Raw genomic sequence first — 26907 nt, 5'->3', positions numbered from 1 at the left:
GTGAAACAGTAGGTTACCCATAAACAATCTATGTTTGAATGCTAATGTGTTAATTAGCTTTGATTTATATTTGCACTGCCTTTGGCGTTGTAACTTTTCAAAGTTATTTCTGGCCTTTTCGCTGACTTGATGAATCATTTTGAAGCTGTCGTTCCTTTCACTTTAGGTAGGCCTGAATATTCTTTAACATCCTTCTATACATCGAAGGGTGAAGACACAGATAACAGTTTAAACGTGTTCCTCACTTGACTGTGTTGTGTCACCTTGGCTGCTTTGCTCTGCACCCATATGTCTTATCAAGTAGAAGGCTGGTTCAGCTTAATTGAGCTGCTTCTTGAGTTTTCAAAGTGTTTGAGCAATATAGGTATATTTATTCATGTACGTTCTCATTCTTTGCCTAGTGCAAAAAGCAATTGTGGCTTACTTTAAATATAGTCTAGGGATAGGGATCAAGGTTGTCGGCATAGAATTTGGCCGCTTGGTGCTGTTCACGGCTGCCTTTACCTATTCACTGCCTACTCCCTTATGAACCTACCCGATCACCACGGTCATCTTCTGAGACCCTGCTGCGGGTGCTCCTGCATTATGAGATTAGGTGGATGACAACCCAGGAAAGGGCCTACTCAGTTGTGGCACCCAGACCCTCTACCCAGGGAGATTTGCCTGTCCCCTTCTGTTGCCATCTTCTGCCAGCGCGGGAGGATGTTCTTGTTTCGTTTGACGTTCCCTCAGTGATCCCTCCTTCCTCCCCAATTGTTGTTTTTATCTTCTGTATTTATGTTAAACCCTGGTTTTAAATTGTTTTAATGATGTATTTGTGTGTTGGTTTGGATGGCTTTTAAGATGAGATTTTAATTTGTATATTTTAATTTGCCAGCTGCCTTAGTGGCCCTATGAGGGTAGAAAGGCTGGTAAAAATCTTGTTATATAAACGAATAATGAACACTCTGTTTTTCTCAATCTCTCCTTTGCAGAAAGGTGCTGGCTATCATCTGGATCTCTTCTGGGTGGCCGTTTTAATGATTATATGTTCCTTCATGGGCCTGCCCTGGTACGTTGCTGCTACCGTGATCTCCATTGCGCACATCGACAGCTTGAAGATGGAGACGGAGACTTCAGCGCCAGGAGAGCAGCCCAAATTCCTAGGAGTCAGGTATGCCCACACAGCCGGTTTTTAAACGAGGCCAACCAGGACAAGCTGTTGAGACTGGCACTTTTCACAGGGTGGAAGGCAAGGCCTGGGTCTCTCGCAGAGCATGGAAGCTGGGTGACCTTGGGCTAGTCACAGTTCTTGGAACTCTCTCAGTCCCACCTACATTACAGGGTGTCTGTTGTGGGGAGAGGAAGGGAAGGAGATTGTAAGCTGGTTTGATTCTCCCTTAAGTGGTAGACAAAGACGGCATATAAACACCAATTCTTCTTCTTCTTCTTCTTCTTCTTCTTCTTCTTCTTCTTCTTCTTCTTCTTCTTCTTCTTTTCTTCTTCTTCTTCTTCTTCTTCTTCTTCTTCTTCTTCTTATTATTATTATTATTATTGGATTTGATTTCAGGGAACAGAGAGTGACAGGAGTGCTTGTGTTCATTCTGACTGGCGTTTCAGTCTTCATGGCTCCAATCTTGAAGGTAAGGACTGGAATTTATGTTTTGCCTTTTTGTCATCTGCTGCTAAACATTGGAAAAATAAGCGAGCATGTCCACAGTTGGGAGTTGGATTTTTAAATACATTAAAAAGACTGTAAAAATTGTAGAAGCAGTATTACAGAGCGTTATTGAAAACTTTAAAAAGCACTTCTGATTTCAGAACCAATGTTTGGTTGTTGTTTTTTAATGCAAATGTTGCCTGAATATTTGCAGGAAATGCATCTCCCTGTGTTGTTTTCACATGGTTTTACATTTGTGCTTTTCTTTTTTACATTTAAATTGGCAATATTCTTAATTGACATTAAGAATTAATGTCTTAAGCATGTGTTTCTTATGAGTAAAAGAAGGTAAAGAAAATTGGTGAAATAACCCCCCCTTGGTGATAATACCAAATCCCCCTATTTTCCAAAATTAAAATGGATTGCTTGTTGCCCTTGAGTTTTATGACATACGCATTTTGCTGAACTAAAACTTGAGATTCGCTCATGGTGTAATCCTGATCAGGGGAAATGCTGCATTAAAAGCAGCGGGCTCCTACTGGAGTAACTCTGCTCAGGGCAGGGTTGTCAGCTGTGGTTTGGGAAATGCCTACAAACTTGGGGGTGGAGCCTGGGAAGGGCGGGGTTTTGGGAGGGGAGGGGCCTCAGTGCAGTATAATGCCATAGAGCCCACCCTCCAAAGCAGCCATTTTCTCCAGGGGAACTGATCTCTGTTGCCTGGAGCTCAGTTGTAATTCTGGGAGATCTCCAGGCCCCACCTGTAGGTTGGCAACACTAGCGTAGGCTTATATGGCCAAGCTACTAAAGCCCAAATTTCATGCTCTGGATGGAGTTCTGTGACAGGTTTTTCCACACTCGAGCAGTGCTCGTAGAAGAAGTAGCCCTCCTCAAAGCTGTTGGCGGAAATTCAACGCTCAAGGAATTCGTTGAGTTGGAGATGAAAAATGCAGTATCGTAATGTTGTCTTTCTTGCCTGACAAGATGGTCAGGGGTGAAGGGACTCAGCCTGGATCCTCTTCAAGTGTCCTTTTTAGTTTCCTTAAATTAAAAAAAAAAAAGCATTCTTCGCCCCCTCCGCCCCCTCCACCTCTTAGGTTGTTTATTAACAGTCCAGTTAGAATCACCGCTAGGTATTATGTGTCAGTGGTAACTAAATCCTCAGGCATGGAACGTAACCGGGACGTCCGGCTAGGTATCGGTGAAACAGGAAAGGTTTTTATTTGCCCTGAGGGAAGTATGTGTGTGTTAAGTTCAGTTTGTATACAGATGACGGGGTCCGTCCCAAGAGTTACAGAACTAAACAGAAGCACAAGCCTCGGACCGTGTATAGCTTCCTGACAGAGCGGTTCCTCAGTGGAACAGGCTTCCTCGGGAGGTGGTGGGCTCCCCTTCCTTGGAGGCTTTTAAGCAGAGGCTGGATGGCCATCTGTCAGCAATGCTGGTTCTGTGACCGTAGGCAGATCATGAGAGGGAGGGCAGGAAGGGTTGCATCAGTGTTTCACAGAGATCAGGGGCTGCAGCCAGGGGGCAGGGAAGCAGGAAAGTTACGTTCTTCTCAAATTTCCATTAGCGAAACATTTAGCCCAGATCTAACCCCTAGTCTGAAGTAAAGTTCAGGAGAACTCAAAAGCTTGCACACCGTTTTATGAAACTTTGATTGGCCATAATCTAAAAGGCATTACACAACTTTTGCTTTTACGAAGTTTTCATAGGAAGGAAAGAAAGAGCCCTGCCGTCTTAGACCAAGTCTTGCGTACGCTGGATTCAGTCTCTAGAAAGAGGCTTTCATAGAATGAAAGCTCCCATCAGGACTTTCCTCCTTGTAGGGTTGCTAACTCCAGATTGGGAACTTTAGGGAGATCTGGGGATAGAGCCTGGGGAGGGTGAGGTTTGTGGAAGGGTGGGACTTCAGTGGGGTATAATGCCATAGAGTCTACCCTCCATTTTCTCCAGGGGAACTGATCTCTGTAGCCTGGAGATCAGCTGTAATCCCAGGAGATTTCCAGGCCCCACATGGAGGTTGGCAACCCTACTCCTAAAAAGTGGTGCAGGAGGCATTTCTGAGAGCCCAAAACTGATAAAATCTGAACATGCATAATGTATGCTGAGATGGTATAATTACAGAGAGAAGCTTGTCTGCCTCTCTTTTTTTTAAAATTGCCCTCAGGACGTTGAAACAGAAATAGCAACGAGAGTCGTTTTGCCAGTGCAGGTGGCGAGAGAACTATTGGGCTGGGGGAGAGCCAAAGAGGTCAATCCGAGTTCCGGTCACGCATCCCCAAAGGGGAATTGCTGCAGGGGAGCAGCTCAAGAGGCATGCACAAGGTCACAAACGAAGCAGGCCGCAGTTCCCAAGGCTCTGCGCGTTTGCTCCCCCGGGGGTGAACGACCTTCCAAACTGGTATTGGAGTCCCTGATTGCCACGGATCAGTTGCCCTGCCCCGTTTTGGGGCACGGTCTTGGGTGGAGGCTATGCTGTGGGAATAGGGTTGCCAGGAGAAATGGGGGGGGGGGCAAAGCCTAGCGCACTGGCTCACTTACATCACTTCTGGTTTTTACTGGACATCTGTGGGTGCTCTAGCCCTTACAGGAACTCTGTGGTTTTACCATAGAGTTTTTGTAAAATGATAGAGCATCCCTGTGTCGCTTCCGGTAAAAACCGGAAGCGACACAGGGATGCTCTATCATTTTAGATGTAAGCATGCCGGTGCACAAGCCATCCCCCTGCTGTAGTGGGAGGCCTGGTATCCCTATGTGAGAATCTTCTGAACAGGAAGTCAAACCCTCAAGCGTTGGGTTAGATCCTGCCAACTTCGCTGCTGGTGAAAGAGGATCCCTTTAGTGACTACCAAAAAGATCGTGCTGGGGGAATCATGGGAGGATGCAGAGACAAAAGCTATGCAGGGCAGGCGGCTTCAGGGAGGAGGAGAACCAGGCAAGACGAAGCTCAATAGCTGGTGCAATACAACCCATTGACTTTGACTTTATAGACATGGCCTGTTGCATTTCCTTCAATGCCAGAAAGCTCGCTTGCCTTGACGTTAGGGTTGCCATCTCCGGGCTGGGAAATACCTGGAGATTTTGGGGGTGGAGCCTGAGGAGGGTGGGGTTTGGGGAGGGGAGGGACTTCAATGCCGTAGAGTCCAACTGCCAAAGTGGCCATTTTCTCCAGGGGAACTGATCTCTATCGGCTGGAGATCAGTTGTAATAGCGGGAGATCCAGCCACCACCTGGAGGTTACAATACAAAATAGGCACCTCCGTGCGAATACTAATGGTTAGAAAATCTGCAACGGAGTCTCCAGTACAAAAGTAGCAAAAAATTCTTATTGGTGCTTACACATGTAACATCAACAATACAAGAGTGAAAGATACATATAAGAACAATCAAAGTTATATACAGTATGTACAATCTAAGTAAGGTGCAGTCTCAATGCACCAATTGCCATGTTCTTTCAAGTAAATGTTGTATTTTCTTCAAAAAGTAGTAGGTACTATCCCAAAAGCACACTTTTTGGGAAAGAACATGGCAATTGGTGCATTGAGACTGCACCTTACTTAGATTGTACATACTGTATATAACTTTGATTGTTCTTATATGTATCTTTCACTCTTGTATTGTTGATGTTACATGTGTAAGCACCAATAAGAATTTTTTGCTACTTTTGTACTGGAGACTCCGTTGCAGATTTTCTAACCACCTGGAGGTTGGCAACCCTACTTGACGTGATGTTTATCTGAATTCAAGAGAGGCCCCCAAAAGTATATGTGAACCACCATGGGCTGTTGCATGGTGGAGAAGGGGTAGGTAATGTGCTGTTAGAATATCCATGCAGCAGAGAATAAATCCAGCCTTGCGGATGTTGCCGCCTCCCTCGGTTTCTTCAGAGTTGGCTGCCACATAGTGGCTGCTGCAGGGTACTGCACTGTGTGTACCGTATTTATTCAAAACGTATTTATTCAAAACGTATTTATTACTGTATTTATTCAAAACGAAGGCAACCCTGATTGTAAAAGGACTCCCCCGCTCCCCTTTAAATTTGGTATATACACAAAATAAATTATTACTGGACATACCGGTAAGTGTAACTTTTATGGGAATGTGATATGGAGGGTTTTACGGGAACCGTGGACTGCCAAAAAGACAAATCAGTGGGATGTAGATCAAACCAAGCCTGAACTGACACTAACAAGCTAAGATGACCAAACTGAGGCTATCGATACTTTGGTCACATTATGAGAAAACAGGAGTCACTGGAAAAGACAATCATGCTAGGACAAGTTGAAGGCAGCAGGAAAAGAGGAAGACCCAACATGGGATGGGTTGGCTCTATAAAAGAAGCCACGGCCCTCAATTTGCAAGACCTGAGCAAGGCTGTTTACGATAGGACCTTTTGAAGGACACTGATTCATAGGGTCGCCATGAGTTGGAAGTGACATGACGGCACTTAACACAACAAGATGACCTCCTTTTTTATGGCATACCTGGGGAAATATCTTGCCTTCCTTAAATTCCAGCAAGCAACACTCAGAAAGCAAACTTTCTGTTTGCCGTGCCCAGTGATTTTCCATGAGCCTAACTTTGTGTTTGGTCTGTGCAAGGGGAAGTTTAAATTCATGGTTGGTGACGTTGTAGACCCCGTAAGACCCTCAACAAGTCACTCTTCTGCACTACTTGCTTAAATAGTTTGAATATGGTGAGGGTTGTCTGACTTCTGTGATACCATGCAGAAGTTTTTTTTTGGGGGGGTTGGGGTTGGCGAAGCAGATTTCTAGTCCCTGTATCTGTGCGGGCTTTGTGTGGCAATGCATGTCAAAATCTTGGGAGCTGCTGCTGGGGAAGGGAGACACTTTGTGAGGTAGGTGAGGCTGAGAGAGCTCTAAGAGAGCTGTGACTAGCCCAAGGTCACCCAGCTGGCTTCATGCGGAGGAGTGGGGAAACAAATCCAGTTCACCAGATTAGCCTCCGCTGCTCATGTGGAGGAGTGGGGAATCATACCCTGTTCTCCAGATCAGGCTCCACTGCTCCAAACCACCGCTCTTAACCACTACACCACGCTGGCTCTCAGAATTTACATTATCTTCTCAGGTCATGGAAAGGCATTTATTCAGCCCCTTATCTACCTTGAATTACTTCCCTTACATTAAGATGGTCCTTTTCTAGGGCCTGATTTGATGCCTTTCCATCAGTTATTCTTTCGGAAGGCTTCTTCATTGCCTAAGAGAGACACTCAAATGCTTTTGCTCTGTGGACGCTGTGGAGACGCTAGTATATATACTGTTTCATTGGGAATATTATGATGATGCCAGAAATCGTTTAATCACTCCCCTGCTATCTCGGTTTGTACACTCTTACACCTCTGAGGCCTCTTTGGTGGAATATATACTGGGAGATAGGGTGACTTTTATTTTGCACTCTGTAGCAAAATTTTGCTTTTATGTCTGTTGGAAACGGAAGGAACAAATGTTCTGTGGGTTAATCTTCAGGTTAATCATCATGGGATGAGATGCTGTAAGCAGGAACTGTATAGTTTTATAATAGGATGCATATTTTATATTTTACGCTGGCCTTTGGCTGTAATAAAGATGAATGAATGACATTATCTTCTCTTCTTTCAAAGCACAGAATTTAGCTGATGTGATTATGTTTTGACACATAGGTAATTTTAAAGAGCACTGGAGAGCAATTATGGGCGATGAGAAGAAGACCTGGAAGCCACCTGCTTCCTTGTCTTTCTCCATGAATATGTAATGGTGGTGGAGGGAAGGCCGCATGGTATAGCCCGATCTTGTCAGATCTCAGAAACTAAGCAGGGTCAGCCCTGGTTAGTATCTGGATGGAAGACTGCCAAGGAAGTCCGGAGTTGCTATGCAGAGGAAGGCACTGGCAAACCACCTTTGTTAGGCAGGGGTGTTAAACATACAGCCCGCGGGCTGCATCCGGCCCATTGAGTGCTCTTATTCGGCCCGTGAACCAGCTGAGGCAGTCACCCCCGCCCCCGTCCCGATCTGAGCTGGCGAGGCCTGGCCTGGCCCGAACAAGTGACATTTATGTCAAATCCAGCCCTCATAACAAATGAGTTTGACACCCCTGGTGAAGTATTTGTGCCGGGCTTGTGATACACCTCCACGTGATGGTTATGTCCCCAAGGAGGCTTGCCAACCTCCAGAACTAGCTGGAGATCTCCTGCTGTTACAACTGATCTCCAGCCGATAGAGATCAGTTCCCCTGGAGAAAATGACAATTGGACTCTATGGCATTGAAATCCCTGCCCTCCCCAAACCCCATCCTCCTCCGGCTCCACCCAAAAAAACCTCCCACCAGTGGCAAAGAGGGACCTGGCAACCCAATCCCCAAGCTCCGAGGTTGAAAAAGAATGGAAGTTCTTATTGAGGCAGGGCCCCTAAGGAGTCAACCTCTGGAGCAGGGCTACCAAGCCCCCAGTCTGAGCGGGAGATCCCCTGCCCCGCTCCCGTTGCCCATCACCACACAAAGTGGCAACAGGAGAAAAATGAAAAGACCCCCCCCCAAAAAAAGACCTCAGCGCCAGTTGCAATGTCGCATTCACCTCCGTCAAAACACTTATTGACACAGGTTAGCTCTAGGAATCGCAGGAAACTCTATGGGTTTATCATAATGCTTCTGGGGATTCCTAGAGTTGCCTATGTCATTTCTTATTTGTACCACAAGTGATGTGACACCACAGTCAGCATCCCACCCACCCCATATCCCCACCTACAGCCCTCCAGCTCAGTATAGTGTCTTGCATGAATTAATCCTTGTCCTGACCAAGAGGATCCGGTTGATACCAGAACTGTGCTTGGTAAAGCCAGAAGAGGTGCTGTGGCTCAGTGGTAGAGCATCTGCTTGGCATGCAGAAGGTCCCGGGTTCAATCCCCGGCATCTCCAGTTAAAGGGACCAGGCAAGTAGGTGATGTGAAAGACCTCTCTGCCTGAGACCCTGGAGAGTCGCTGCCGGTCTTAGTAGACAATACTGACTTTGATGGACCAAGGGTCTGATTCAGTAGAAGGCAGCTTCGTGTGTGTTCATGCCTCCTCTCCAAGGCTACCCAAACATCCCATAGTCCTCAGCAGAGAGATGGGCGCCTTTGCCTGCATGGCACACGGCCACTGTTTCGACTCCAAGAGGAGACAGCAAACAGCATTTCTGAGATGTTCCTTGGTTACAGACAGAACGATAAAAGAGGCAATAGCAGATTCTGCCCATGGGTTTGCCTGGTTGGGAATTCTCGCTTTAGTGTATTCCCAGTTCTTTTAGGAGAAGGGGGGAAAAGTAAATACCCTTTGAATAGAGCCGCTTTGTTTCTTAATTCTTCCAAAGTCAGGAGCTGCTTGATTGTAAGCATCTGTTGTCTGAGATCTTATTAGGGAATGTTTGACCTATTTTTCTTCTTCATGGTTCTCTAAGGGACTGTTTAAGAAGTCACTTAGAGTGGTGTTGGTGGAGCTGTTGGGAGCTACCGCCACTGACTGATCGTCTCTCAGCCTGTGTCTGGCTTATTCTGGCTTCTTTAGTAGAGAGTTTTCTGTTTTGGAATGGTCTGAAGCAGGGGTGTCAAACATAAGGCCCGTAGGCTGGATCCGGCCCCTGAGAGCTCTGGCTGTCACCTGTAGGTAATAAGGTTGCCAGGTCCCTCTTTACCACTGGCAGGAGGTTTTTGGGGCAGAGCCTGAGGAGGGCGGGGTTTGGGGAGGAGAGGGACTTCAATGCCATAGAGTCCAATGGCCAAAGCTGCCATTTTCTGCAAGTGAACTGATCTCTATCAGCTGGAGATCAGTTGTAATAGCGGGAGAACTCCAGTTAGTACCTGGAGGTTGGCAACCCTACGTACAACATTCAGCTCTGGAGGGTGTAACAAATGTGCATATATGAGTCAGCCAGCTCTGAAATGTTTAGCTGTGGGCGATCTCTGTCTGCCGCCATTGCTTGCTTCAGTTTCTTCTATTTTCCTTCCTCTCTTCTAGTTTATTCCCATGCCTGTGCTCTATGGAGTGTTTCTTTACATGGGCGTCGCTTCCCTTAATGGAGTGCAGGTAAGTTTTCTCCATGGCAACCAAGGCCCTTCTGATAGGTGCAATGGGAATTTCAAAGGCTGTTGCCAAGAAGGGGGTAAACATTAACCAATACCCTCTTTCTCATGCATGTGAAGCAGGTCATTCGTGGCCCGACAGGAGCATGTGGGTGCTATTAAATACTTAGCTGTTAAGAGGACAGAAGCAAATTTTGAGTCATTTTCTTGCTAGGCACTAACACAGCTATTTATCTGGAATAATTTTTCTAAAATGATTCCCCCTCCGTCCATTCCTCCTTTCCCACAATTTCATGCAAAGAAATGTTTCAGGTAGGTAGAAAAGCAAAATTTGAGTCCAATGGCACCTTAAAAGACCAACAAGATTACCAGGGTTTCTCAAAAACAGGTCGTGCCAAACTAATCTCATATTTTTTTTTGAAAGAGTGACAAGTATGGTAGATGAAGGGAATGCTGTAGATGTAGTGTACCTTGATTTCAGTAAAGCCTTTGATAAAGTCCCCCATGATCTTCTTGAAACAAACTAGTAAAATGGGGGCTGGACGCTGCTACTGTTAGGTGGATTGGTAATTGGTTGACCAACCGAACCCAAAAGGTGCTCATTAATGACACAAGTTCATCCTAGAGAGGAGTGACCAGTGGGGTACCACAGGGGTCTGTCCTGGGACCGGTACTATTTAATATTTTTATAAATGACTTGGATAATGGAATAGAGAGCATGCTAATCAAATTTGCAGATGACACCAAGTTAGGAGGGGTAGTTAATACCCTGGAGGGTAGGGTCAGAGTTCAGAAAGACCTCGATAGACTGAGAACTGGGCCATAAGCAATAAAATGGATTTCAATATGGAGAAGTGTAAAGTACTTCACCTAGGCAGAAACAACATAAGGCACAGGTACAGGATGGGAGAGAGTTGACTTGACAACAGTACATGTGAAAGAGATATAGGAGTCTTAGTGGACCACAAACTGAACATGAGTCAACAGTGTAATATGGCGGCTAAGAAGGCCAATGCAATTCTGGGCTGCATCAATCGGAGTATTGTGTCTAGATCAAGGGAAGTAATACTACCACTGTATTCTGCATTCTGTCAGACCTCACTTGGAATACTGTGTCTAGTTTTGGGCTCCACAATTTAAGAAGTATGTTGACAAGCTGGAGCGTGTCCAGAGGAGGGCGACCAGAATGGTCAAAGGTCTGGAATCCATGCCCTATGAGGAGAGACTTAGGGAGTTGGGTTTGTTTCGTTTGGAGAAGGTTGAGGGGAGACATGATAGCCATGTTTAAATATTTGAAGGGATGTCATGTTGATGAGGGAACTAGCTTGTTCTCTGTTGCTTCAGAGATTAGGACACGGAGTAATGGATTTAAACTAATAGAAAAGCGATTCCACATAAACATTAGGAAGAACTTCCTGATGGTGAGAGCTGTTCGATGGTGGAATGCACTGCCTCGGAGGGTGGTGGAATGCACTGCCTCGGAGGGTCTTTAAGCAGAGGCTAGATGGCCATCTATCGGGAGTGCTTTGATTGTGGGATCCTGCATGGTGGGGGGAGGGTTGGGGTCACTGGGGATGTAGTGGGGGGAGGTAGTTGTTAATTTCCTGTATTGGGCAGGGGGTTGGACTAGATGGCCCTGGTGGTCCCTTCCAACTCTATGATTCTATGATTCTAGGGTACAAGATTGTGAGAGTCATAAGAACATAAGAAAAGCCAAGCTAGATCAGACCGAGATCCATCAAGTCCAGGAGTCTGTTCACACAGTGGCCAACCAGGTGCCTCTAGGAAGTCCACAAAAAAGACGACGGCAGCAGCATTGTCCTGCCTGTGTTCCACTGCACCTAACATAACAGGCATGCTCCTCTGATCCTGGAGAGAACATAAGAACATAAGAAAGGCCATGCTGGATCAGACCAAGGTCCATCAAGCGCAGCAGTCTGTTCACACAGGGGCCAACCAGGGGCCTCTAGGAAGCCCACAAACAAGATAACTGGAGCTGCATTATCCTGCCTGTGTTCCACAGCACCTCATAGAATAGGCAATCTCCTCTGATCCTGGAGATAATAGGTATGCATCATGACTAGTATCCATTTTGATTAGTAGCCATGGCTAGCCCTCTCCTCCATGAAGATGTCCACTCCCCTCTTAAAGCCTTCCAAGTGGGCAGCCATCACCACATCCTGATGCAGGGAGTTCCACAATTTAACTATTGGCCATTTAACTTTGGCCATTTATGCATGGCTGTTTCCTCATGGTCACCTCGCCGACTACTTCAGGGCTTTGCTTTGATTATGCTTGCATTTTCCGACTGTCAGAGGTTGCCTCGCTCTCCCTGTGTATTTCTGCGCATTTTGCCCGCATTTTCTGAATTCATTCCAGAAAACACGAGGAAAATGCACAGAAAACATGCGGGGAGAACAAGACGACCTCTGACGGTTGGAAAATGCAAGCATAATCAAAGCAAAGCCCCAAAGTAGTTGGCGGGGTGACTGCGAGGAAACAACCATGCATAAATTGCCTTTGTGTCTTGTATCTGAAGAAGGGAGCGTCAACTCTAGAATGCAGTCACCCTGAAGTTCTTGTTGATCTTTAAGACATTACTGGACTGAAATCATGCAAAGAAACATCAGGTTTCGCCACCATTTAAATGCATTGTTTGCACTTCATTCACCCCATTTAAAAAAAAAGAATTAAAAAAGGAAAAGTCATGGTGAGGTGGGGCCCAGGTATACAGCCACGGATGTCAACTTCAAACCTGTTCAGAACGTCAGTGCAGTGGCTCTCGCTCTGAGACAATCCTCTTCTCCTTTCTCTTCTCTATATAACAAAGAATCCGTCACCTTTCCACAACTTGTGGCCCTGGGAACAGAATAATCTCACAGCACCTCAATTAAAACAAAGTCTATAAAACAACACAAACACATAAAAGTTCAGAAAACTGCAAGAGCATAATGAAAACCAAACACTGAAAGCCTGATAAAAATGGTTTAATTTGCTGCTGAAAACTCAGCAAAGAGGAGACCCAGCCAGTCCCTTAGAAAGCATGCATTGTAGGAGGTTTTTTTTTTTTTGTGTGTGTGTGTGTGTATGTAGAGCTGTCTCCAACAATGAAATGAAGGGAGCTCCACGCGTACACTGGAGACCCAGTATTTCACAGTGAAGCTGCAGAAGTAGGGACCAATGCTCTGGATATCTGCACAATAGAAAGGATTGTTTGCTTTGCACAGATTGGGGCACCATACAGTTCAATGCAATGCCATTCAATACCATTCAATTCATCCCGTCCCCCTCCCCAGTTCATGGATCGTCTGAAGCTGCTCCTGATGCCTCTCAAGCACCAGCCGGACTTCATCTATCTGCGCCATGTCCCGCTCCGCCGGGTGCACCTCTTCACTTTCCTCCAGGCAGTTTGCCTGGCTCTCCTTTGGATCCTCAAATCTACGGTGGCTGCGATCGTATTCCCAGTCATGGTAGGTTGGCTCTCTTCCTTTGTGTTTTCTCTTCCTCGTAGGGACACCCGAGGTGCCATCAGCAACCTGGGGAGAAAGCAGCCAGAACAGCCTAGCATCACATTCCCCATAATTCCTCACCCCATTCTTGGCGACCAAACTTCCTGAGCGCATAGGAACTTGTACATTCTTATTTCTCAGAATGTAAATTGAATCGGGCAGTGTGAGATACCGGATAAGGGAAAAAATAAGGTATTTCTTCTTCTGTATTAGATACCTGCTTTATACACCATATTCGGCAGTCCCCCAAAGTGTCTGTCCTTAGCCTGCATGGTGGTCATTTGTAATATATAAGTGAATAATCTTGCAAGAACCTGAAGACCAAGCCCTACGAGAAAAGGCTGAGGGACTTGGGAATGTTCAGTCTGGAGAAGAGGAGGTTGAGGGAGGACATAATTGGTCTCTTTAAGTATTTGAAGGGCTGTCACTTAGAGACGGCAGGGAGCTGTTTCTTTTGGCAGCAGGGGATAGGACTTGCAATAATGGGTTTAAATTATGGGTGGAAAGGTACCTGCTGGATATTAGGATTATTTTTTTTTTTACAGTGGGCATAGTTCAGCAATGGAATTGGCTGCCTAAGGAGGTGGTGAGCTCCCCCTCTCTAGCAGTTTTCAAGCAGCGGCTGGACAAACACTCATCAGGGATGCTCTAGGCTGATCCTGCATTGAGCAAGCAAAATCAAAAGGAAGCCCCAAAGCAATCAGCAGGGGTGACCACGGGGAAATGTCCCTGCATAAAAGGCCTTTGTCTCCGCTCAGTGTATGAAATGCTCACAATACACTTAAGACTCCGGTCTTAAATATAATAAGTTGGGTCCAGCCAGCTTTTTCACTCCATCTCCCCTAGTTCTCCTCCTTCCTGTAGCCCCCACCCCACATGTATTTTGTCCATGCAAGTCCCCTCATCCCAGTCAAAGGGACTTCGATGTATTTAGGGTCAGGGTTCCTGGAGCAGTGCATTCCACTAGGGAACCCCTAAGATTCAACTTGGTTGCAGGGAATATCTCATAATGGATGTAATAAAACATATTTACATTTGAGGTATAAGACTTTAACGGCCTTACAAAGGTCGCGATCCCATTTCGCAGTTGCACAAAGATACAACTCCCGCAACCCCCTCTTCTCCAGTTGCAACGGCTCCCTTCTCAGGTTCTCACAATATCTAATAATAAAGTAGCTGGCCTGTGCCTATCATCACAGCACCGAAACTACCTCCGACATAGATGAAGTTTCTCCATACTTGGGGAGGAAATCCCTGAGCTGGCACCAAAATATGACTATAAATTAACAAAAAGTAAAAGGAAAAAAAAGGGGGGGGAAACCAGATGGTTTGATGAGTTTTGAACATGTTCCAGGAGGCACAGCAGTAAACAGTGCAAAAAATAGTGTAACAACAATATAATGCATATAGAAATCCTTGTGTCTGCCATTCCTTTTGTCCTGTTTTATTCCCCTGGAGATTTTCAACAAGGTAGATCACTTTTGCACTGATACAGGTTAGCTATGGCAGGTTAAAGTTATCCTCCTGGAGACCCATACCCATTTACCTATGGAGACTCGAGAAACACAAAGCTGGAATCTGAGTGGGGGAGCTTTCCAACCCAACCCTGATTTTGTTCCTAACAGCTGCTCAGATTTTGGATGTATTATTAACTCTCTCTTTGCCACTGGAGAAGGCAAAGGAAAGGGCCAGATGCGCCGAATCAGGGAAGCAAAGCAGGTAAGCTTGAACGACTGGAGGGAGAACAGCTGCATGCCAGTTTAAGGGAGTTCTGAATTCTGCCCTGTTAGATCCTGGCGCTGGTGGCGGTCCGAAAGGCCATGGACTACTTCTTCTCCCAGCATGACCTCAGTTTCCTTGACGACGTCATTCCAGAGAAGGATAAGAAAAAGAAAGAAGATGAGAAGAAGAAGAAGAAGAAGAAGAGCAGCCTGGACAGCGACAATGATGATGTAAGGCTATTTTCACCCTCTTTGGCCTGGTGTAGCTTGGGTTGGGTTGGGGATACCCCAGCCGAAGGGTTTCAAGCTCCACCTTTCTCCTCGGGGCACCCAATGAGGTTGATAGGCAATCAATTCAGGACAGAGAAAAGGAAATACTTCCTTGACTCAATATGTAATTAAACTGAAATCCACCGCCAGTGGACATAGTGATGGCCATGAGAATGGATGGGTTTAAAAAGGGTTTTGCCAGATTCTTGGATGAGAGGTCCATCAATGGCTACCAGCCATGGTGATTGAAGGGAGCCTCCATATACAGAGGCAGGAGAGCTCTGATTACCAGGTAGGAAGCGGCAGTATCAGGAAAAGGCCTTGGCCTCTTAGGCCATGTTTGTTGGCCCCTCCAGGCCAATGCTTGGCTATTGTATGAGACTGGATGCTGGACTAGATGGACCACTGGTTTGATCCACCCTTGGCTGTACATATGTTCTTGTGTACATACATCTGTGACACCAGAGACAAGGTGCTGGGCTGGTGGGACTTTTGGCCTTGACCAAGCGTGGCATCCCTTCTGCTCAGGGACATGTGTGTTTCATGATTCTGCTGGGGTGGGCGGATAGTAGGGGGCCCGACGCCTGCTAACATTTCCAAAGTGAGATTTCTGGGGATTGGCTCTGGAGCTCCGTGCCCTGTATATTCCCATGCCCCTCCCCAGTCCATTACGCAGTTGGGGAGACTCTGCAGATGTGGTCAGTTTGTATCATTTGTAGGAGCTGCGGGATCCCGAAGTTCTCGGCACAGAATTTGGAGCGCATGGAATTTTCCTTTTTACAATTTTTTAGCCCAAAGGATACATGGCCTTGCTGGATGCAGCTCTGGGGGGTTGCTTTTCACAGTGCCTGCCTTTCCTGTTCCCTAAGCATCTTCATCTGCCCCCTTGCCACAGAAAAGCAAACTTCTTCAGGCGAGGCACTCCCGTTGCAGCCGCTCGAAAGCTTGGCTGGTGGGGCAGGGTCATCACACCCAAAAGAAAACTTCTAAAGGGGGAAGGTGTGCAGGCTGTAGCTGTGCCCACTGCCTGTTCTGGTTGCCTGTGGAACTTACCCCCTCTGGATATGTCTATGTTGGGCCTCCAGCCAGACGTGAAGACTTGTCTCACATTTGTCTGACTGCGCCGGGATCATCGCGCCCAAAGCCATCTGTTGTTTCTCGATCTTAAGGGGAATAATTGCCCCAGCTGTGGGACGCTGCTCCCAAGCTCTCTCCTGTGATCCCCAATTCAAAAGGGACCATCGCACAAGATAGTCACCAATGTTCCTGGTTACAGGCTGCAGTGGGAAACATAAATCATGTGACTAGGGGTTCACAAATCCCCAGGGCGTGACACTTCCTCCTCGTGCTGTCTCAATCCCAGAATTCCTGCTGCCAGGTCCCACAATCACTTGCTTGATGCATTGCATGTGTGTTAAGGGCCGTCAAGTTGCTTCCAACTCATGGCGACCCTATGAATCAGTGTCCTCCAAAACGTCCTGTTGTTAACAGCCTTGCTCAGATCTTGCAAACTGAGGACCGTGGATTTCTTTAGTGAGTCAATCCATCTCCTGTGGGTCTTCCTCTTTTCCTGCTGCCTTCAGCTTCTCCTAGCATGATTGTCTTTTCCAGTGATTCTTGTCTTCTCATGACGTGACCAAAGTATGATAGCCTTGGAAATATCCATAACATTGTCTTCCAGCACCACATTTCAAAGGAGTTTCCCACATTAGGGTTTTCCATATCAGTGTCTCCTCTGCGGCGATGTTATGGGAGCAGTTCCGTCGGCCGTGCAACTCCCGGCTTTTCTGCCTCCCCATTCTTAAGTTACAGTCCTGAACTTGGTTTGGAGGAGGGAGGGAGGCTCAGTTTCTAAGAACCTTATCTCGGCTCCCTTATCAATGTCTGCCGAAACACGACACTCTGTCCTCCTCCTTGCCTATGAAGTCACTCTCCTTTGTTTACTTTGACCAGCTTTTGACTTTCTTCTTGTTTTCTTCTTACTCTGCTTTTCAGGACATAAGAGCACCTTGGCAGGGGTATTCGCCACCAGAAAAAAAAAATCTTTCTGAGTATTTTTTTATTCCCTTCCTATTCCCCCCACTTCCAAAATCTCACAGAAAGGTTTACATGCAGTGACATTCTACAGTACATTGGTTGTTGACAATCCTGATCTGAAAAACAGAAGAGGGCATGTCTGTCATGGTGATTCCTGAGGAACTCTAGCCTTGAGCTTTGTAATGTTGCGTGCGTGCTAACCTGACTTTGTGCCTTACAGTTTGCTAAATTGTTTTTTTTGTCCTTTCATATTCTGGAGGAAAATGGATCACATGGTGCCTTCAGATAATCCCCCCCCCCCAGGGTTCAGTATGGCGCCATCATGTATATGGGGCATGAAAGCAGAAAGGTACCCTGTCTGAGTTTTACACATTCAGCTCAAACGAGGCTCTAAATCTAGGGGGTTGGCAACCGGCAGCCTATGGGCAGAATCCGGCTTGAAAAAGGCCGTTTTCCAGAGACAGGGGAGCAAGATGGGGGTTTCCCACCATCACTGCCTCTGCATATTAAGGCACGAGGAGACATTTTATTTTTTTTCCCAGTGTCATCCATGTGGCTTGTTTCCAGAAGCATTAAAGGAGGGGAAGAGAAACCATGTTGCTGGGCGGCTATGAAAACGTTACCCATTGCTTTCAGATCACCTTGAAGTTTGAGGAGATGCTTGTGCGGTTGCTGAGCTATTACCTTCTGCCTTTGCATTTCCAGGTCAATAAGTCTAGAATCTGGTAGGAACCAGGGCCAGCCGGAAAGATCTTAGTTTAAAGTGAAAGTTCGTCTAGCACAGGGTTCCCCAACATGGTGCTTGTGGGCACCATGTAGGGTTGCCAGCTGCGGGTTGGGAAATAATTGTTGCTTTGGCAGCAGCTGCCACCATAGCACAAAGATCTACACTGTGTGACTGACGTTGAGATGTGGCAATCATTTTGCGGCTGGCTCTGCCTCCTGCGGCAGCCATTTTGTGGCAGCCATTTTGTTGCTGCACCCACCAAGCTGTGTCACAATTCTAAAGGGTACCCGCCAGCTCAAAAAGGTTGGGGAGGGGGCTGTTCTAGCTCTGCCTCAGACCACTGGTCCATGTAGCTTTTCTACTGTTGACGATCAGTGGCTCTTCGGGGCCACTGAAGAAAAAGGTCTTGGCAAATGCCTGTTCTCCAAGATCCTTGCATTGGTGGTGGCAGGCATTGAACCCACCACCTTTTGAATGCAAAGCAGGTGAACTACCAGTGAGCCACGGCTTCTCCCCACGGTCAGTCTTACTAATAAACAAAGCACCAGAGGCTTAGGGGATTGGAAGCAGGAAGGAAAGGAGAAGGGAGATTGTAGGTTTTTGTTATCTTGGAAGAGGGCAGTGTGGTTGTGGATTTTCTGCCTCAGTTCCCAGTGTGACTGGTTGGCTTTGGCCATCTCCCCCGTTAATAGCCTTGAGGGGCACGGCTTATCACCAGAGGAAACAGGGGCACAGGACGAGAAGTATGGAGGGAGTTGAGGAAGAGGCCTTCGCTATCACTAAATTGGCCCCATGGTCACCCCAGTTGCCAATGAAGGCATTGTGTCCCCCCCAATAAAACTGCGGAGATGCTTCACAAGCGGATTGAAGACCTTGAGGCTGCTGTGCTGCCACCACCCTTTGTGCTGCAGAGATGCGTAATGGACAACCGAACGAAGAGATTGCCTTTTATCATCTGCTCTAGAATCCTTCTGGAGCACTGCTGAAGGCCCTTCTAGAAGCCTGTTACTTCAGCTTAATTAGCAGGATATTATCCCCTTCTAGCAACCGTAGATAGCTCCTCTAGAGCCCTTAGAAGCTTTTTTTGGTTTATTTATTACATTTCAGCCAATGCGCTCAAGGTAATATATAATGAAAAATAACGGGGAGAAACCTAATAGGCTGCTGTGAAAGGAAAATGGGGTGGGAAGGGAAAAAAAATAAGCTAGTTCGGGGATGAATTCTTCCCTACAGTAACCCCCTTGAGCTCCTTGGAGTGAGAAATGTGGTAAATAATAAAACATCAGTGTGCATCCCCACACCCTGAAGATTTTGAGACTTCCTTCAAAGAGTACATTTGCTGACCGTAAAGAGCATTGAAGTGCATTGTGCGGTTATTTCTTTAACTGCCAGCAGTTGCCTCTTCAGCTGGAGCTGCCGCTTCAGCTAAAACCATGGCAAGCTGGTGCTGAATCCCTCAAATGCCAGAGTTGGGCTGGTATGTTCTGTGGATAGACTGTGGGGAGAGTGAGAAAGAGAGAAAGCGCGAGCAAGGCAGAAGCATTCTAAGCGTTTTTGTGCACATTTCTTTCACAGTCTGACTGCCCCTACTCAGAAAATGTCCCAAGTATTAAAATCCCAATGGACATCATGGAACAAGAGCCTTTCCTAAGTGATAGCAAACCTTCTGACAGTGAGTAGAACTAACCTCTTGCATGCCTGCTTCAGTCTGAATTTGCACCACCAAAAAGCAGATATAACATGATATATATAGATATATATTCATATATCTATACATACATATATTTATCTATCTTTTTTTTGAAAAAAAATATTACTCATTTGGTAGATGTTTTTGTCTATTTTTTTCCCATTTCCATGTTTATTTTTTACCCAGCCTTTTTCCGCAGCATGTGAAATTTTTGTCAGCTTTTCAAACATTATTTTGACACTCGTTTCATTCGTGAGGGTTTCCCCCCGCTATTTTCCCCTTCCTCTTTTTCTTTGTGCCTCCACTTTTAATTGCTTTAATCCAGCTGCTAACGGGCCAATGGCTAGCTCTCTTTCTCTCTTTCTTTGTGCCTAACTTTCCAAAATCAGCCAGTTCATTTCTGGTACAATATTGATTCCCTCTCCCATCCACATGTGGCTGCATGTATCCGTCTAACTCTTTTTAATGATTTCCTTTAGTTTTACCCTGCTGCTAATCTTCTGGTTTGCTGTCTCTAGAAGCCGCACCACTGTCTATTGCTGTTTGTTTCCTTAGGATCCAATCAGTCATCACCAATCCAATCTTAAGTGTCACAGTTCTCCTTTGTGCTGTTCCTTAATTTTGAAAAGGACATCATCTTGTGAATCATACCGCAGCATTAACACGCTTGTCTTCTTCTAGGTGGCTTTGGGTTACGTTGGCTTCCTTCTCCTTCAACCTTAAATTTGTGCTAATACCCACGACGTGATTGTCATTTTCATTTGTGAAAAATCCTCCATCACCACTGTTCATTTCTCCCTGTTGCTTCCCCCCGCGCGTTTTCTGTTCTTTAAACTTTCTTGATAAGAATGGGATCCCGGAGCGCTTGCATACGACGGCTCTCCTGTAGTTTGGTGTGTATTTTCCCAACGAGGAAAAATCACGCCAAGTCGCAGAGATGAATGTTTTGCTTTGAAAGAGAAGAATGAAAAGATTAACTCTCTAGAAATGTGATGGATATTTTAAAAACCAGTGTCAACATTGAATGGCTGAATTGTTTTAGCTTTGCTTTAGTGCCCCCCCCCCCCCGCTCAATCTTGAGGTTGATTTCTTTCCAAAATCTAACTTAATTGCCACAACTGATTCCCATCTTTAGGTGGACTTGCAAAGATTTTGGGGGTGCGTGGATGGGTATAGCTTGTCCTAAGGCAAGCCTACAATAGGAGAGGTAGTTTAAAACCAAGGTTATGAGTATGAACTGTAATCCCAGAAGTTCCATGTTTTGTATTTGTGTGGCAAAATACACTTCTGGGCACAACCTAGGGTTGCCAGGTGACTTGGCATGGTGGGCAATGGTCCGCCAATCCATCTGCTGGCTGACAGCAAGGATTGCGTGCGTGCTCATGGCCGTGAGCATCACGATCCCCTCATTTCTGGAAAGTTGTAGCATGACGGGATGATTTACCACTCAAATTGTGGTTTGAGTGGTAAATTGTCCAGTTGCGCTGCAGTGTTTCTAGAAGTAAACCAGAAGTGACAGGAGTGCATTTATCATGGCCCTATGCATGTGATCCCTACCCCCAAAATCTCCCGCTGGAGGAGAAGGGGGACTGGGCAACCCTAGTGCAACCAGATGTTGGTATGACAGTTCTGTCGAGCCTCTGGGACTCTGCCTTTGCCTGGGTCAAATGGTCTCTGGCACCAGCCATGCAGATTCAGTAGGGAACACCTACTGAAAGGGTTGCACTTGCAGGTATGAGCCAGGGTGGTGTAGTGGTTAAGAGTGGTGGTTTGGAGCGGTGGACTCTGATCTGGAGAACTGGGTTTGATTCCCCATTCCCTCCACATGAGCAGCGGAGGCAAATCTGGAGAACTCGATTTGTTTCCCCACTCCTATGCACAAAGCCTGCTGTGTGACCTTGGGCTAGTCACAGTTCTCTCCGAACTCTCTCAGCCCCACCTACCTCACAGGGTGTCTGTTGTGGGGAGGAGACGGGAAGGCGATTGTAAGCCAGTCTGATTCTTCCTTAAGTGGTAGAGAAAGTTGGCATATAAAAACCAACTCTTCTTCTTCTATATTGAGCTTCAAACTGGCCAACAAGTCAATAGAATTTCCCTGGCATCTTAAATTGGCTGTGCAGTTTCCACAAGTTATGTCACGCCGTACTTCCCAAGTTCACAGCATTTTCCCAAATCCGTTTTACATCTGTCCTGTCACACTGAACCTGGCTGTTTTCCTAGTGCAGTTTTATGACTTCATGCCTCAGCTGTTTTTCTGGAGTCATCATCCAATCCTCCAGCAGTTGCAATATGGCCCATACTACACTGCCCATTTTGTGGGGCAAACCGTTAGGTACATTCTTACTGTGAGGACAAGATTGGTTGGACAGGTAGATAGCAAGCAGGGGTAGGGTAAGACTCAAACATGGTGAAGGATTCACTCACAAATTACATTGCAGGGCTGGAAGACAAGGACAGGGTTGTGGGGCCTTGTTGTGGGGCAACCTTAGGTCTCAGACGTGCCAGCAGAAATCTTAAGAAGATCTTGCATCTTCAGTATGAAGGATTGGATCTCACATATCTGTTCCACTAATGGTATGTGCTTTCCTCCATCACAAGGAACCTTCCCCTGATGCACCCTGTCTTCTTCTTGAGCCACAGGAAAGCACCACCATTAGTGGAACAGATCTGCGGAATCCAAATTGCAAATTCGTATTGCTATCTGATGGCTTCCTCCTTGAAAATTTGTATTGCTATCTGACATCTTCCTTCTCGAAAATTTGTATTGCTACCTGGCATCTTCTCCCTTGAAAATTCGTATTGCTACCTGACATCTTCTCGATAATTTGTATTGCTATCTGACCTCCTCCTGCCCCAGATGGGAGAGGATTATCTCCACCTGCCTTCTCTTTCTGAGGAAAAGTGAGTAGTTAAGGCTAACTTCTTTGAAGCCATTCCAGTTTGGCCCCATAGGAATGTTTTAGGAATGGTTTCCATGTACTTGGAAAAAAAACATAGCAAAGAATTGTGGGCAGGATACCAGGTCACCTACCTGCTGTATGCAGGAAACCCATTCTGGTGTCAGAGTTTTTCCTGCATTTTGCAAGCAGGATAGATTGGCTGAGGCCCTCTCAGATGACTTTCTCTGGTGTGTTGCTTCACTGCTGGTCCGCTGGCTATCCTCTCCTTCCTTTTGGTTCGGGCTCGATGGTGGCATGTGAGTGACGCCAGGGAATTTGTAGCTGTTACCTGGCAGTGACAATTATCTATTTGTTTGTTTTTTAAAAGGAGAAAAATCACCAACATTCCTTGAACGACATACATCATGCTGATAATTTTCCTTACCTCCACTCCCACACGATGCCAAGGTAAGGCTCTTTGATGTGTGTTGTGATAGAATCATAGAATAGGAAGGGACCTCAAAGGTCATCTAGTCCATCCCCCTGCACAATGCAGGAAATTCACAACTACCACCCCCCACACACCCCCAATGACTTTTAGTCCATGCTCAGAATATGGCAAACAAAACCCCAAACCTCCAGAATCCCTGGCCATAATCCCACAGTTACGTACAACAGTTAGTGGCTTTGGATGGAGATGCACATTGCCACCCACATCAAAAGATGTATCCAGCCAGGGCCACAAAAGCATCACCATGTTGATGGGTGCGCAGACGCATATTGGTTTTTGCACATGGAATTACAGAATTGGAAGGGACCACCAGGGTAATCTAGTCCAACCCCCTGCACAATGCAGGAAATTCACAACTACCTCCCCCCCACACCCCCAGTGACCCTTAGTCCATGCTCAGAATATGCCCCCCCCAAAAAAAAACCCCTCCAGGATCCCTGGCCAATCTGGAAGAAAACTGTTTCCTGATGTGATGTTATTTATAATGCAGCTGCGGCTTTGGGAGTGGACCGGTGGATTGTGGTTTCAGTGCAGAGGATGAACCACCTCTACGTGGTTGGTTACTTTGCATTCTGGCTACCAATGGAAGAAATACAATTGTTCCAGAATCAAGAGCAATTCCTTTTACAGAAAAAAATGACTAATTCAGTGAAGCTTGCTATTAAGCATATGTTCCTTCCCTTCTGAGAATAAATTCTTCTTTAAAATTTTTAGACTCCCCCCCACCCATAGAAGTGATATTTTCTGAAACTGGTAGAACCAAATCCTAGTTCAGTGGAGTCAGGAAAGTTTAAGTGATTTTAAGAGCGTTACAATAGAATTCATCCTCTGAAAAAGGAATTACATCCAGAAAAATTGACAGCGTACATAAGAAAGGCCATGCTGGATCAGACCAAGACCCATCAAGTCCAGCAGTCTGTTCACACAGTGGCCAACCAGGGGCCTCTAGGAAGCCCACAAACAAGACCTCAGCAGCATTGTGCTGCCCATGTTCCACAGCACCTGAATCAGGTGTGATATGCAGAGGGGTAGTAGGTGTGGAGAAATCAGCATTGGTAATGAGACAGGAATCCCGAGTCCCTATTCAATCCATCCTGGGTCCCTATTCAATGCATTGTCTTGAGCTTCATTATTAGTTGTAGTTCAGCAGTCTCTCTTTCTAATCTCCCTTTGAAATCCCTTTGTAAGAGAACTGGTGGTTGGCCACTGTGTGAGAGAGGAGGGTGGACTAGTCTGATCCAGCTGTTCTTACGTTCTCAAGTCCCCCCAACCCCAACCCCCATCAATGGGGGTATATGGTCCCCTGGAATCTTCCCAGCAGACTTAAAAGGTAGCTTCCCCAACTCTTCAATCCTAATCAAAGCAGCGCCAAAACTAATTCAGTGAAGAAGAGAGTAGGATGTGGATTTGTGGGTGGAGAACACACAAACAACACCATTTGAACAGATAGATTCATAGATTCAACTCTGTGATTCTATGAGTCCAGGAGCATCTTAGAGACCCTCAAGATTTTCAGAGTTTGAGCTTTCAAGAGTCAAATCTCTCTTTGTCAGACCCAAGCAGGAATGGAGATCTTTTTATCACAGTCAGAATGTGGGAAGGGTGTTGTAAAGAATGCTTGTAAAGGATGCAAAGGTACAATAAAAATCTTAATCAGCTTGATTAGAGCAGTGGGGAAATGCTTGGGGGTAGAACATTAGCATCTGTAGCGAGATAAGTATCCTGGGTCCCTATTCAGCTGGGGGGCGGGGGGCGGGGTGGAGTCCATTGTTCTAAACTTGCGAATGAACTCATGTTGGAATTTCCCCTTGAAGCTTCTTTGTTTGGGGATTGCCACTCTTTGTTCAGAGGGAGGGCAGGAAGGGTTGCGTCAGTGCTTGGCTCTCCTGGCCCTTTCTTACATTACCAGGGCAATGCTGATTTCCACTTTGGGGTCAGGAAGCAATTAGGGGTTGAATTAGATGAGAGGGAGAAGCCTTTCTCCTTCTTTTGTAATACAAAAACACGGGGGGGGGAGGTCATCTGCTGAAACTGGAGAATGAAAGATTCAAAACGGATAAAAGGAAGTATTTCGTCATACAACACATAGTCAAATTGTGGAACCCACTGCCCCAGGATGTGGTGAAGTAAGCTGTGGCTCATGAAAGCTGATATCCTGCCAGAAATTTTAAGGTGCTACTGGACTCTTGCTTTTTTCTACTGCTACAGACAGACTAACATGGCTACCCATCATGTTCCCTGTAATTTGTGAACAAGGCTTCAGTTTGGGGTGGGGGGAGGTTCAGTTGTCAATCATGGCATCTCTCCGAACAGTCAGATCTTAAATTGGTGGTTTGCCATTGCCTGCCTCTGCATAGCAACTCTGGACTTCCCTGGTGGTCTCTCATCCAAGTATTAACCAGGGTCGACCCTGCTTAGCTTCTGAGATCTGACGAGATCCGGCTACCCGAGTCAAGGTGGCCACTGCTCTACATCTTAGAGATGTGATAACCATCATCAAGTACTTGAAGGGCTGTCGTATAGAGGATGGTGTCGAGTTGTTTTCTGTTGCCACAGAAGGTCGGACCAGAACCAACGGGTTGAAATTAAATCAAAAGAGTTTCCGTCTACACATTAGGATGAATTTTCTAACAGTTAGAGCGGTTCCTCAGTGGAACAGGCTTCCTCGGGAGGTGGTGAGCTCTCCTTCCCTGGAGGTTCTTAAGCAGAGGCTAGATGGCCATCTGTCAGCAATGCTAATTCTATAACCTTAGGCAGATCATGAGACGGAGGGCATCTTAAGAACATAAGAACATAGGAAAGGCCCTACTGGATCAGACCAAGGCCCATCAAGTCCAGCAGTCTGCTCACACAGCGGCCAACCAGGTGCCTCTAGGAAGCCACAAACAAGACGACTGCAGCAGCTCCATCCTGCCTGTGTTCCACAGCACCTAATATATTTGGCATTCTCCTCTGATATTAGAGAGAATAGGCATGCAGCATGACTAGTATCCATTTTAACTAATAGCCATGAATACCCCTTTCCTCCATGAATATGTCCATCTTGTGGGCATGGAGTAGGGGTCACTGGGGGTGTGGTGGGGAGGTAGTTGTAAATTTCCTGCATTGTGCAGGTTGTTGGACTAGATGACCCTGGTGGTCCCTTCCAACTCTGTGATTCTCTGATCTTCCCTAACATAATGGTTAATCCAGACCTGATAGCTCCATATCGATTCTCATTTATGATTTTTTGTTTGTTTTCTTCCTCTTCTCTCTCTTTTCTTTTCAGCCCTCCACGAACTCCAGTGAAAGTTGTGCCTCAAATTAGAATAGAGCTCGATCCTGAAGACGGTGGCTTTTTCTGGCGGAGCAAGGGAACAGAAACAACTTTGTAACTTGGTTGCTAACCTCCTGCTGAACCGGCATTTTTACTTTTTCACTGTTGTCGATTTTCTCGCGTTACTAGCCAAATATTCAGTTGCTCTCTGCCTAGGAAAAACCAGGACTTATCGCCCTCCCTTTCGCTCTAAGCTTTCTCCCGTTTCTTTCTTTCATTCTGACCAAGACAATTTTCGTTTGCCTTTTCAGTCACATCCATACCTATACCTCTCTCGAGGAGAGGGCAGAAGTATTAAGGATATATTATCTCAGCTTCGTAAGATGAGCGAAAAACTGACTGTTGATTTTTTTTTAAAAGCTGCAAATCAGTGTTTTTCTCTAGCAGAACAAACCTGACATCGGGGCTAATTTAGCACCCCTTAGTACTCCACTCCTGCGAAATGCTGCTAATCTTAACATGCTCTTAACACCAGTCATTTCTGCTTCGGGTAATTTCGAGGAAAGGAGATGGAATGGTACATCCCCACACAGAAAGGACTTTTTTTTGCCATCATG

The 26907-nt window shown here is 46.1% G+C and overlaps 1 protein-coding gene across 1 annotated transcript in view; it reads left to right on the top strand.

The window, feature by feature from the left end:
- Positions 1–26413, top strand: part of SLC4A4 (solute carrier family 4 member 4) — a 210406-nt gene extending 183993 nt beyond the window's left edge. Inside the window, exons 19-25 of the mRNA XM_056855929.1 lie at positions 975–1153; positions 1550–1622; positions 9626–9694; positions 12987–13160; positions 14990–15151; positions 22912–22991; positions 26303–26413. Of these exons, the coding sequence (XP_056711907.1) occupies positions 975–1153; positions 1550–1622; positions 9626–9694; positions 12987–13160; positions 14990–15151; positions 22912–22991; positions 26303–26408 (843 nt within the window). The 3' untranslated portion in view covers positions 26409–26413. The remainder of the gene's footprint in view (positions 1–974; positions 1154–1549; positions 1623–9625; positions 9695–12986; positions 13161–14989; positions 15152–22911; positions 22992–26302) is intronic.
- Positions 26414–26907: the final 494 nt, after the last annotated feature.

This window comes from Euleptes europaea, chromosome 9, assembly GCF_029931775.1.
Source record: "Euleptes europaea isolate rEulEur1 chromosome 9, rEulEur1.hap1, whole genome shotgun sequence".
In the NCBI taxonomy this organism is placed as follows: domain Eukaryota; kingdom Metazoa; phylum Chordata; class Lepidosauria; order Squamata; family Sphaerodactylidae; genus Euleptes; species Euleptes europaea.
Note: the sequence above shows the minus strand (reverse complement) of the source record. Positions and strands in the feature narration are given on the sequence as shown.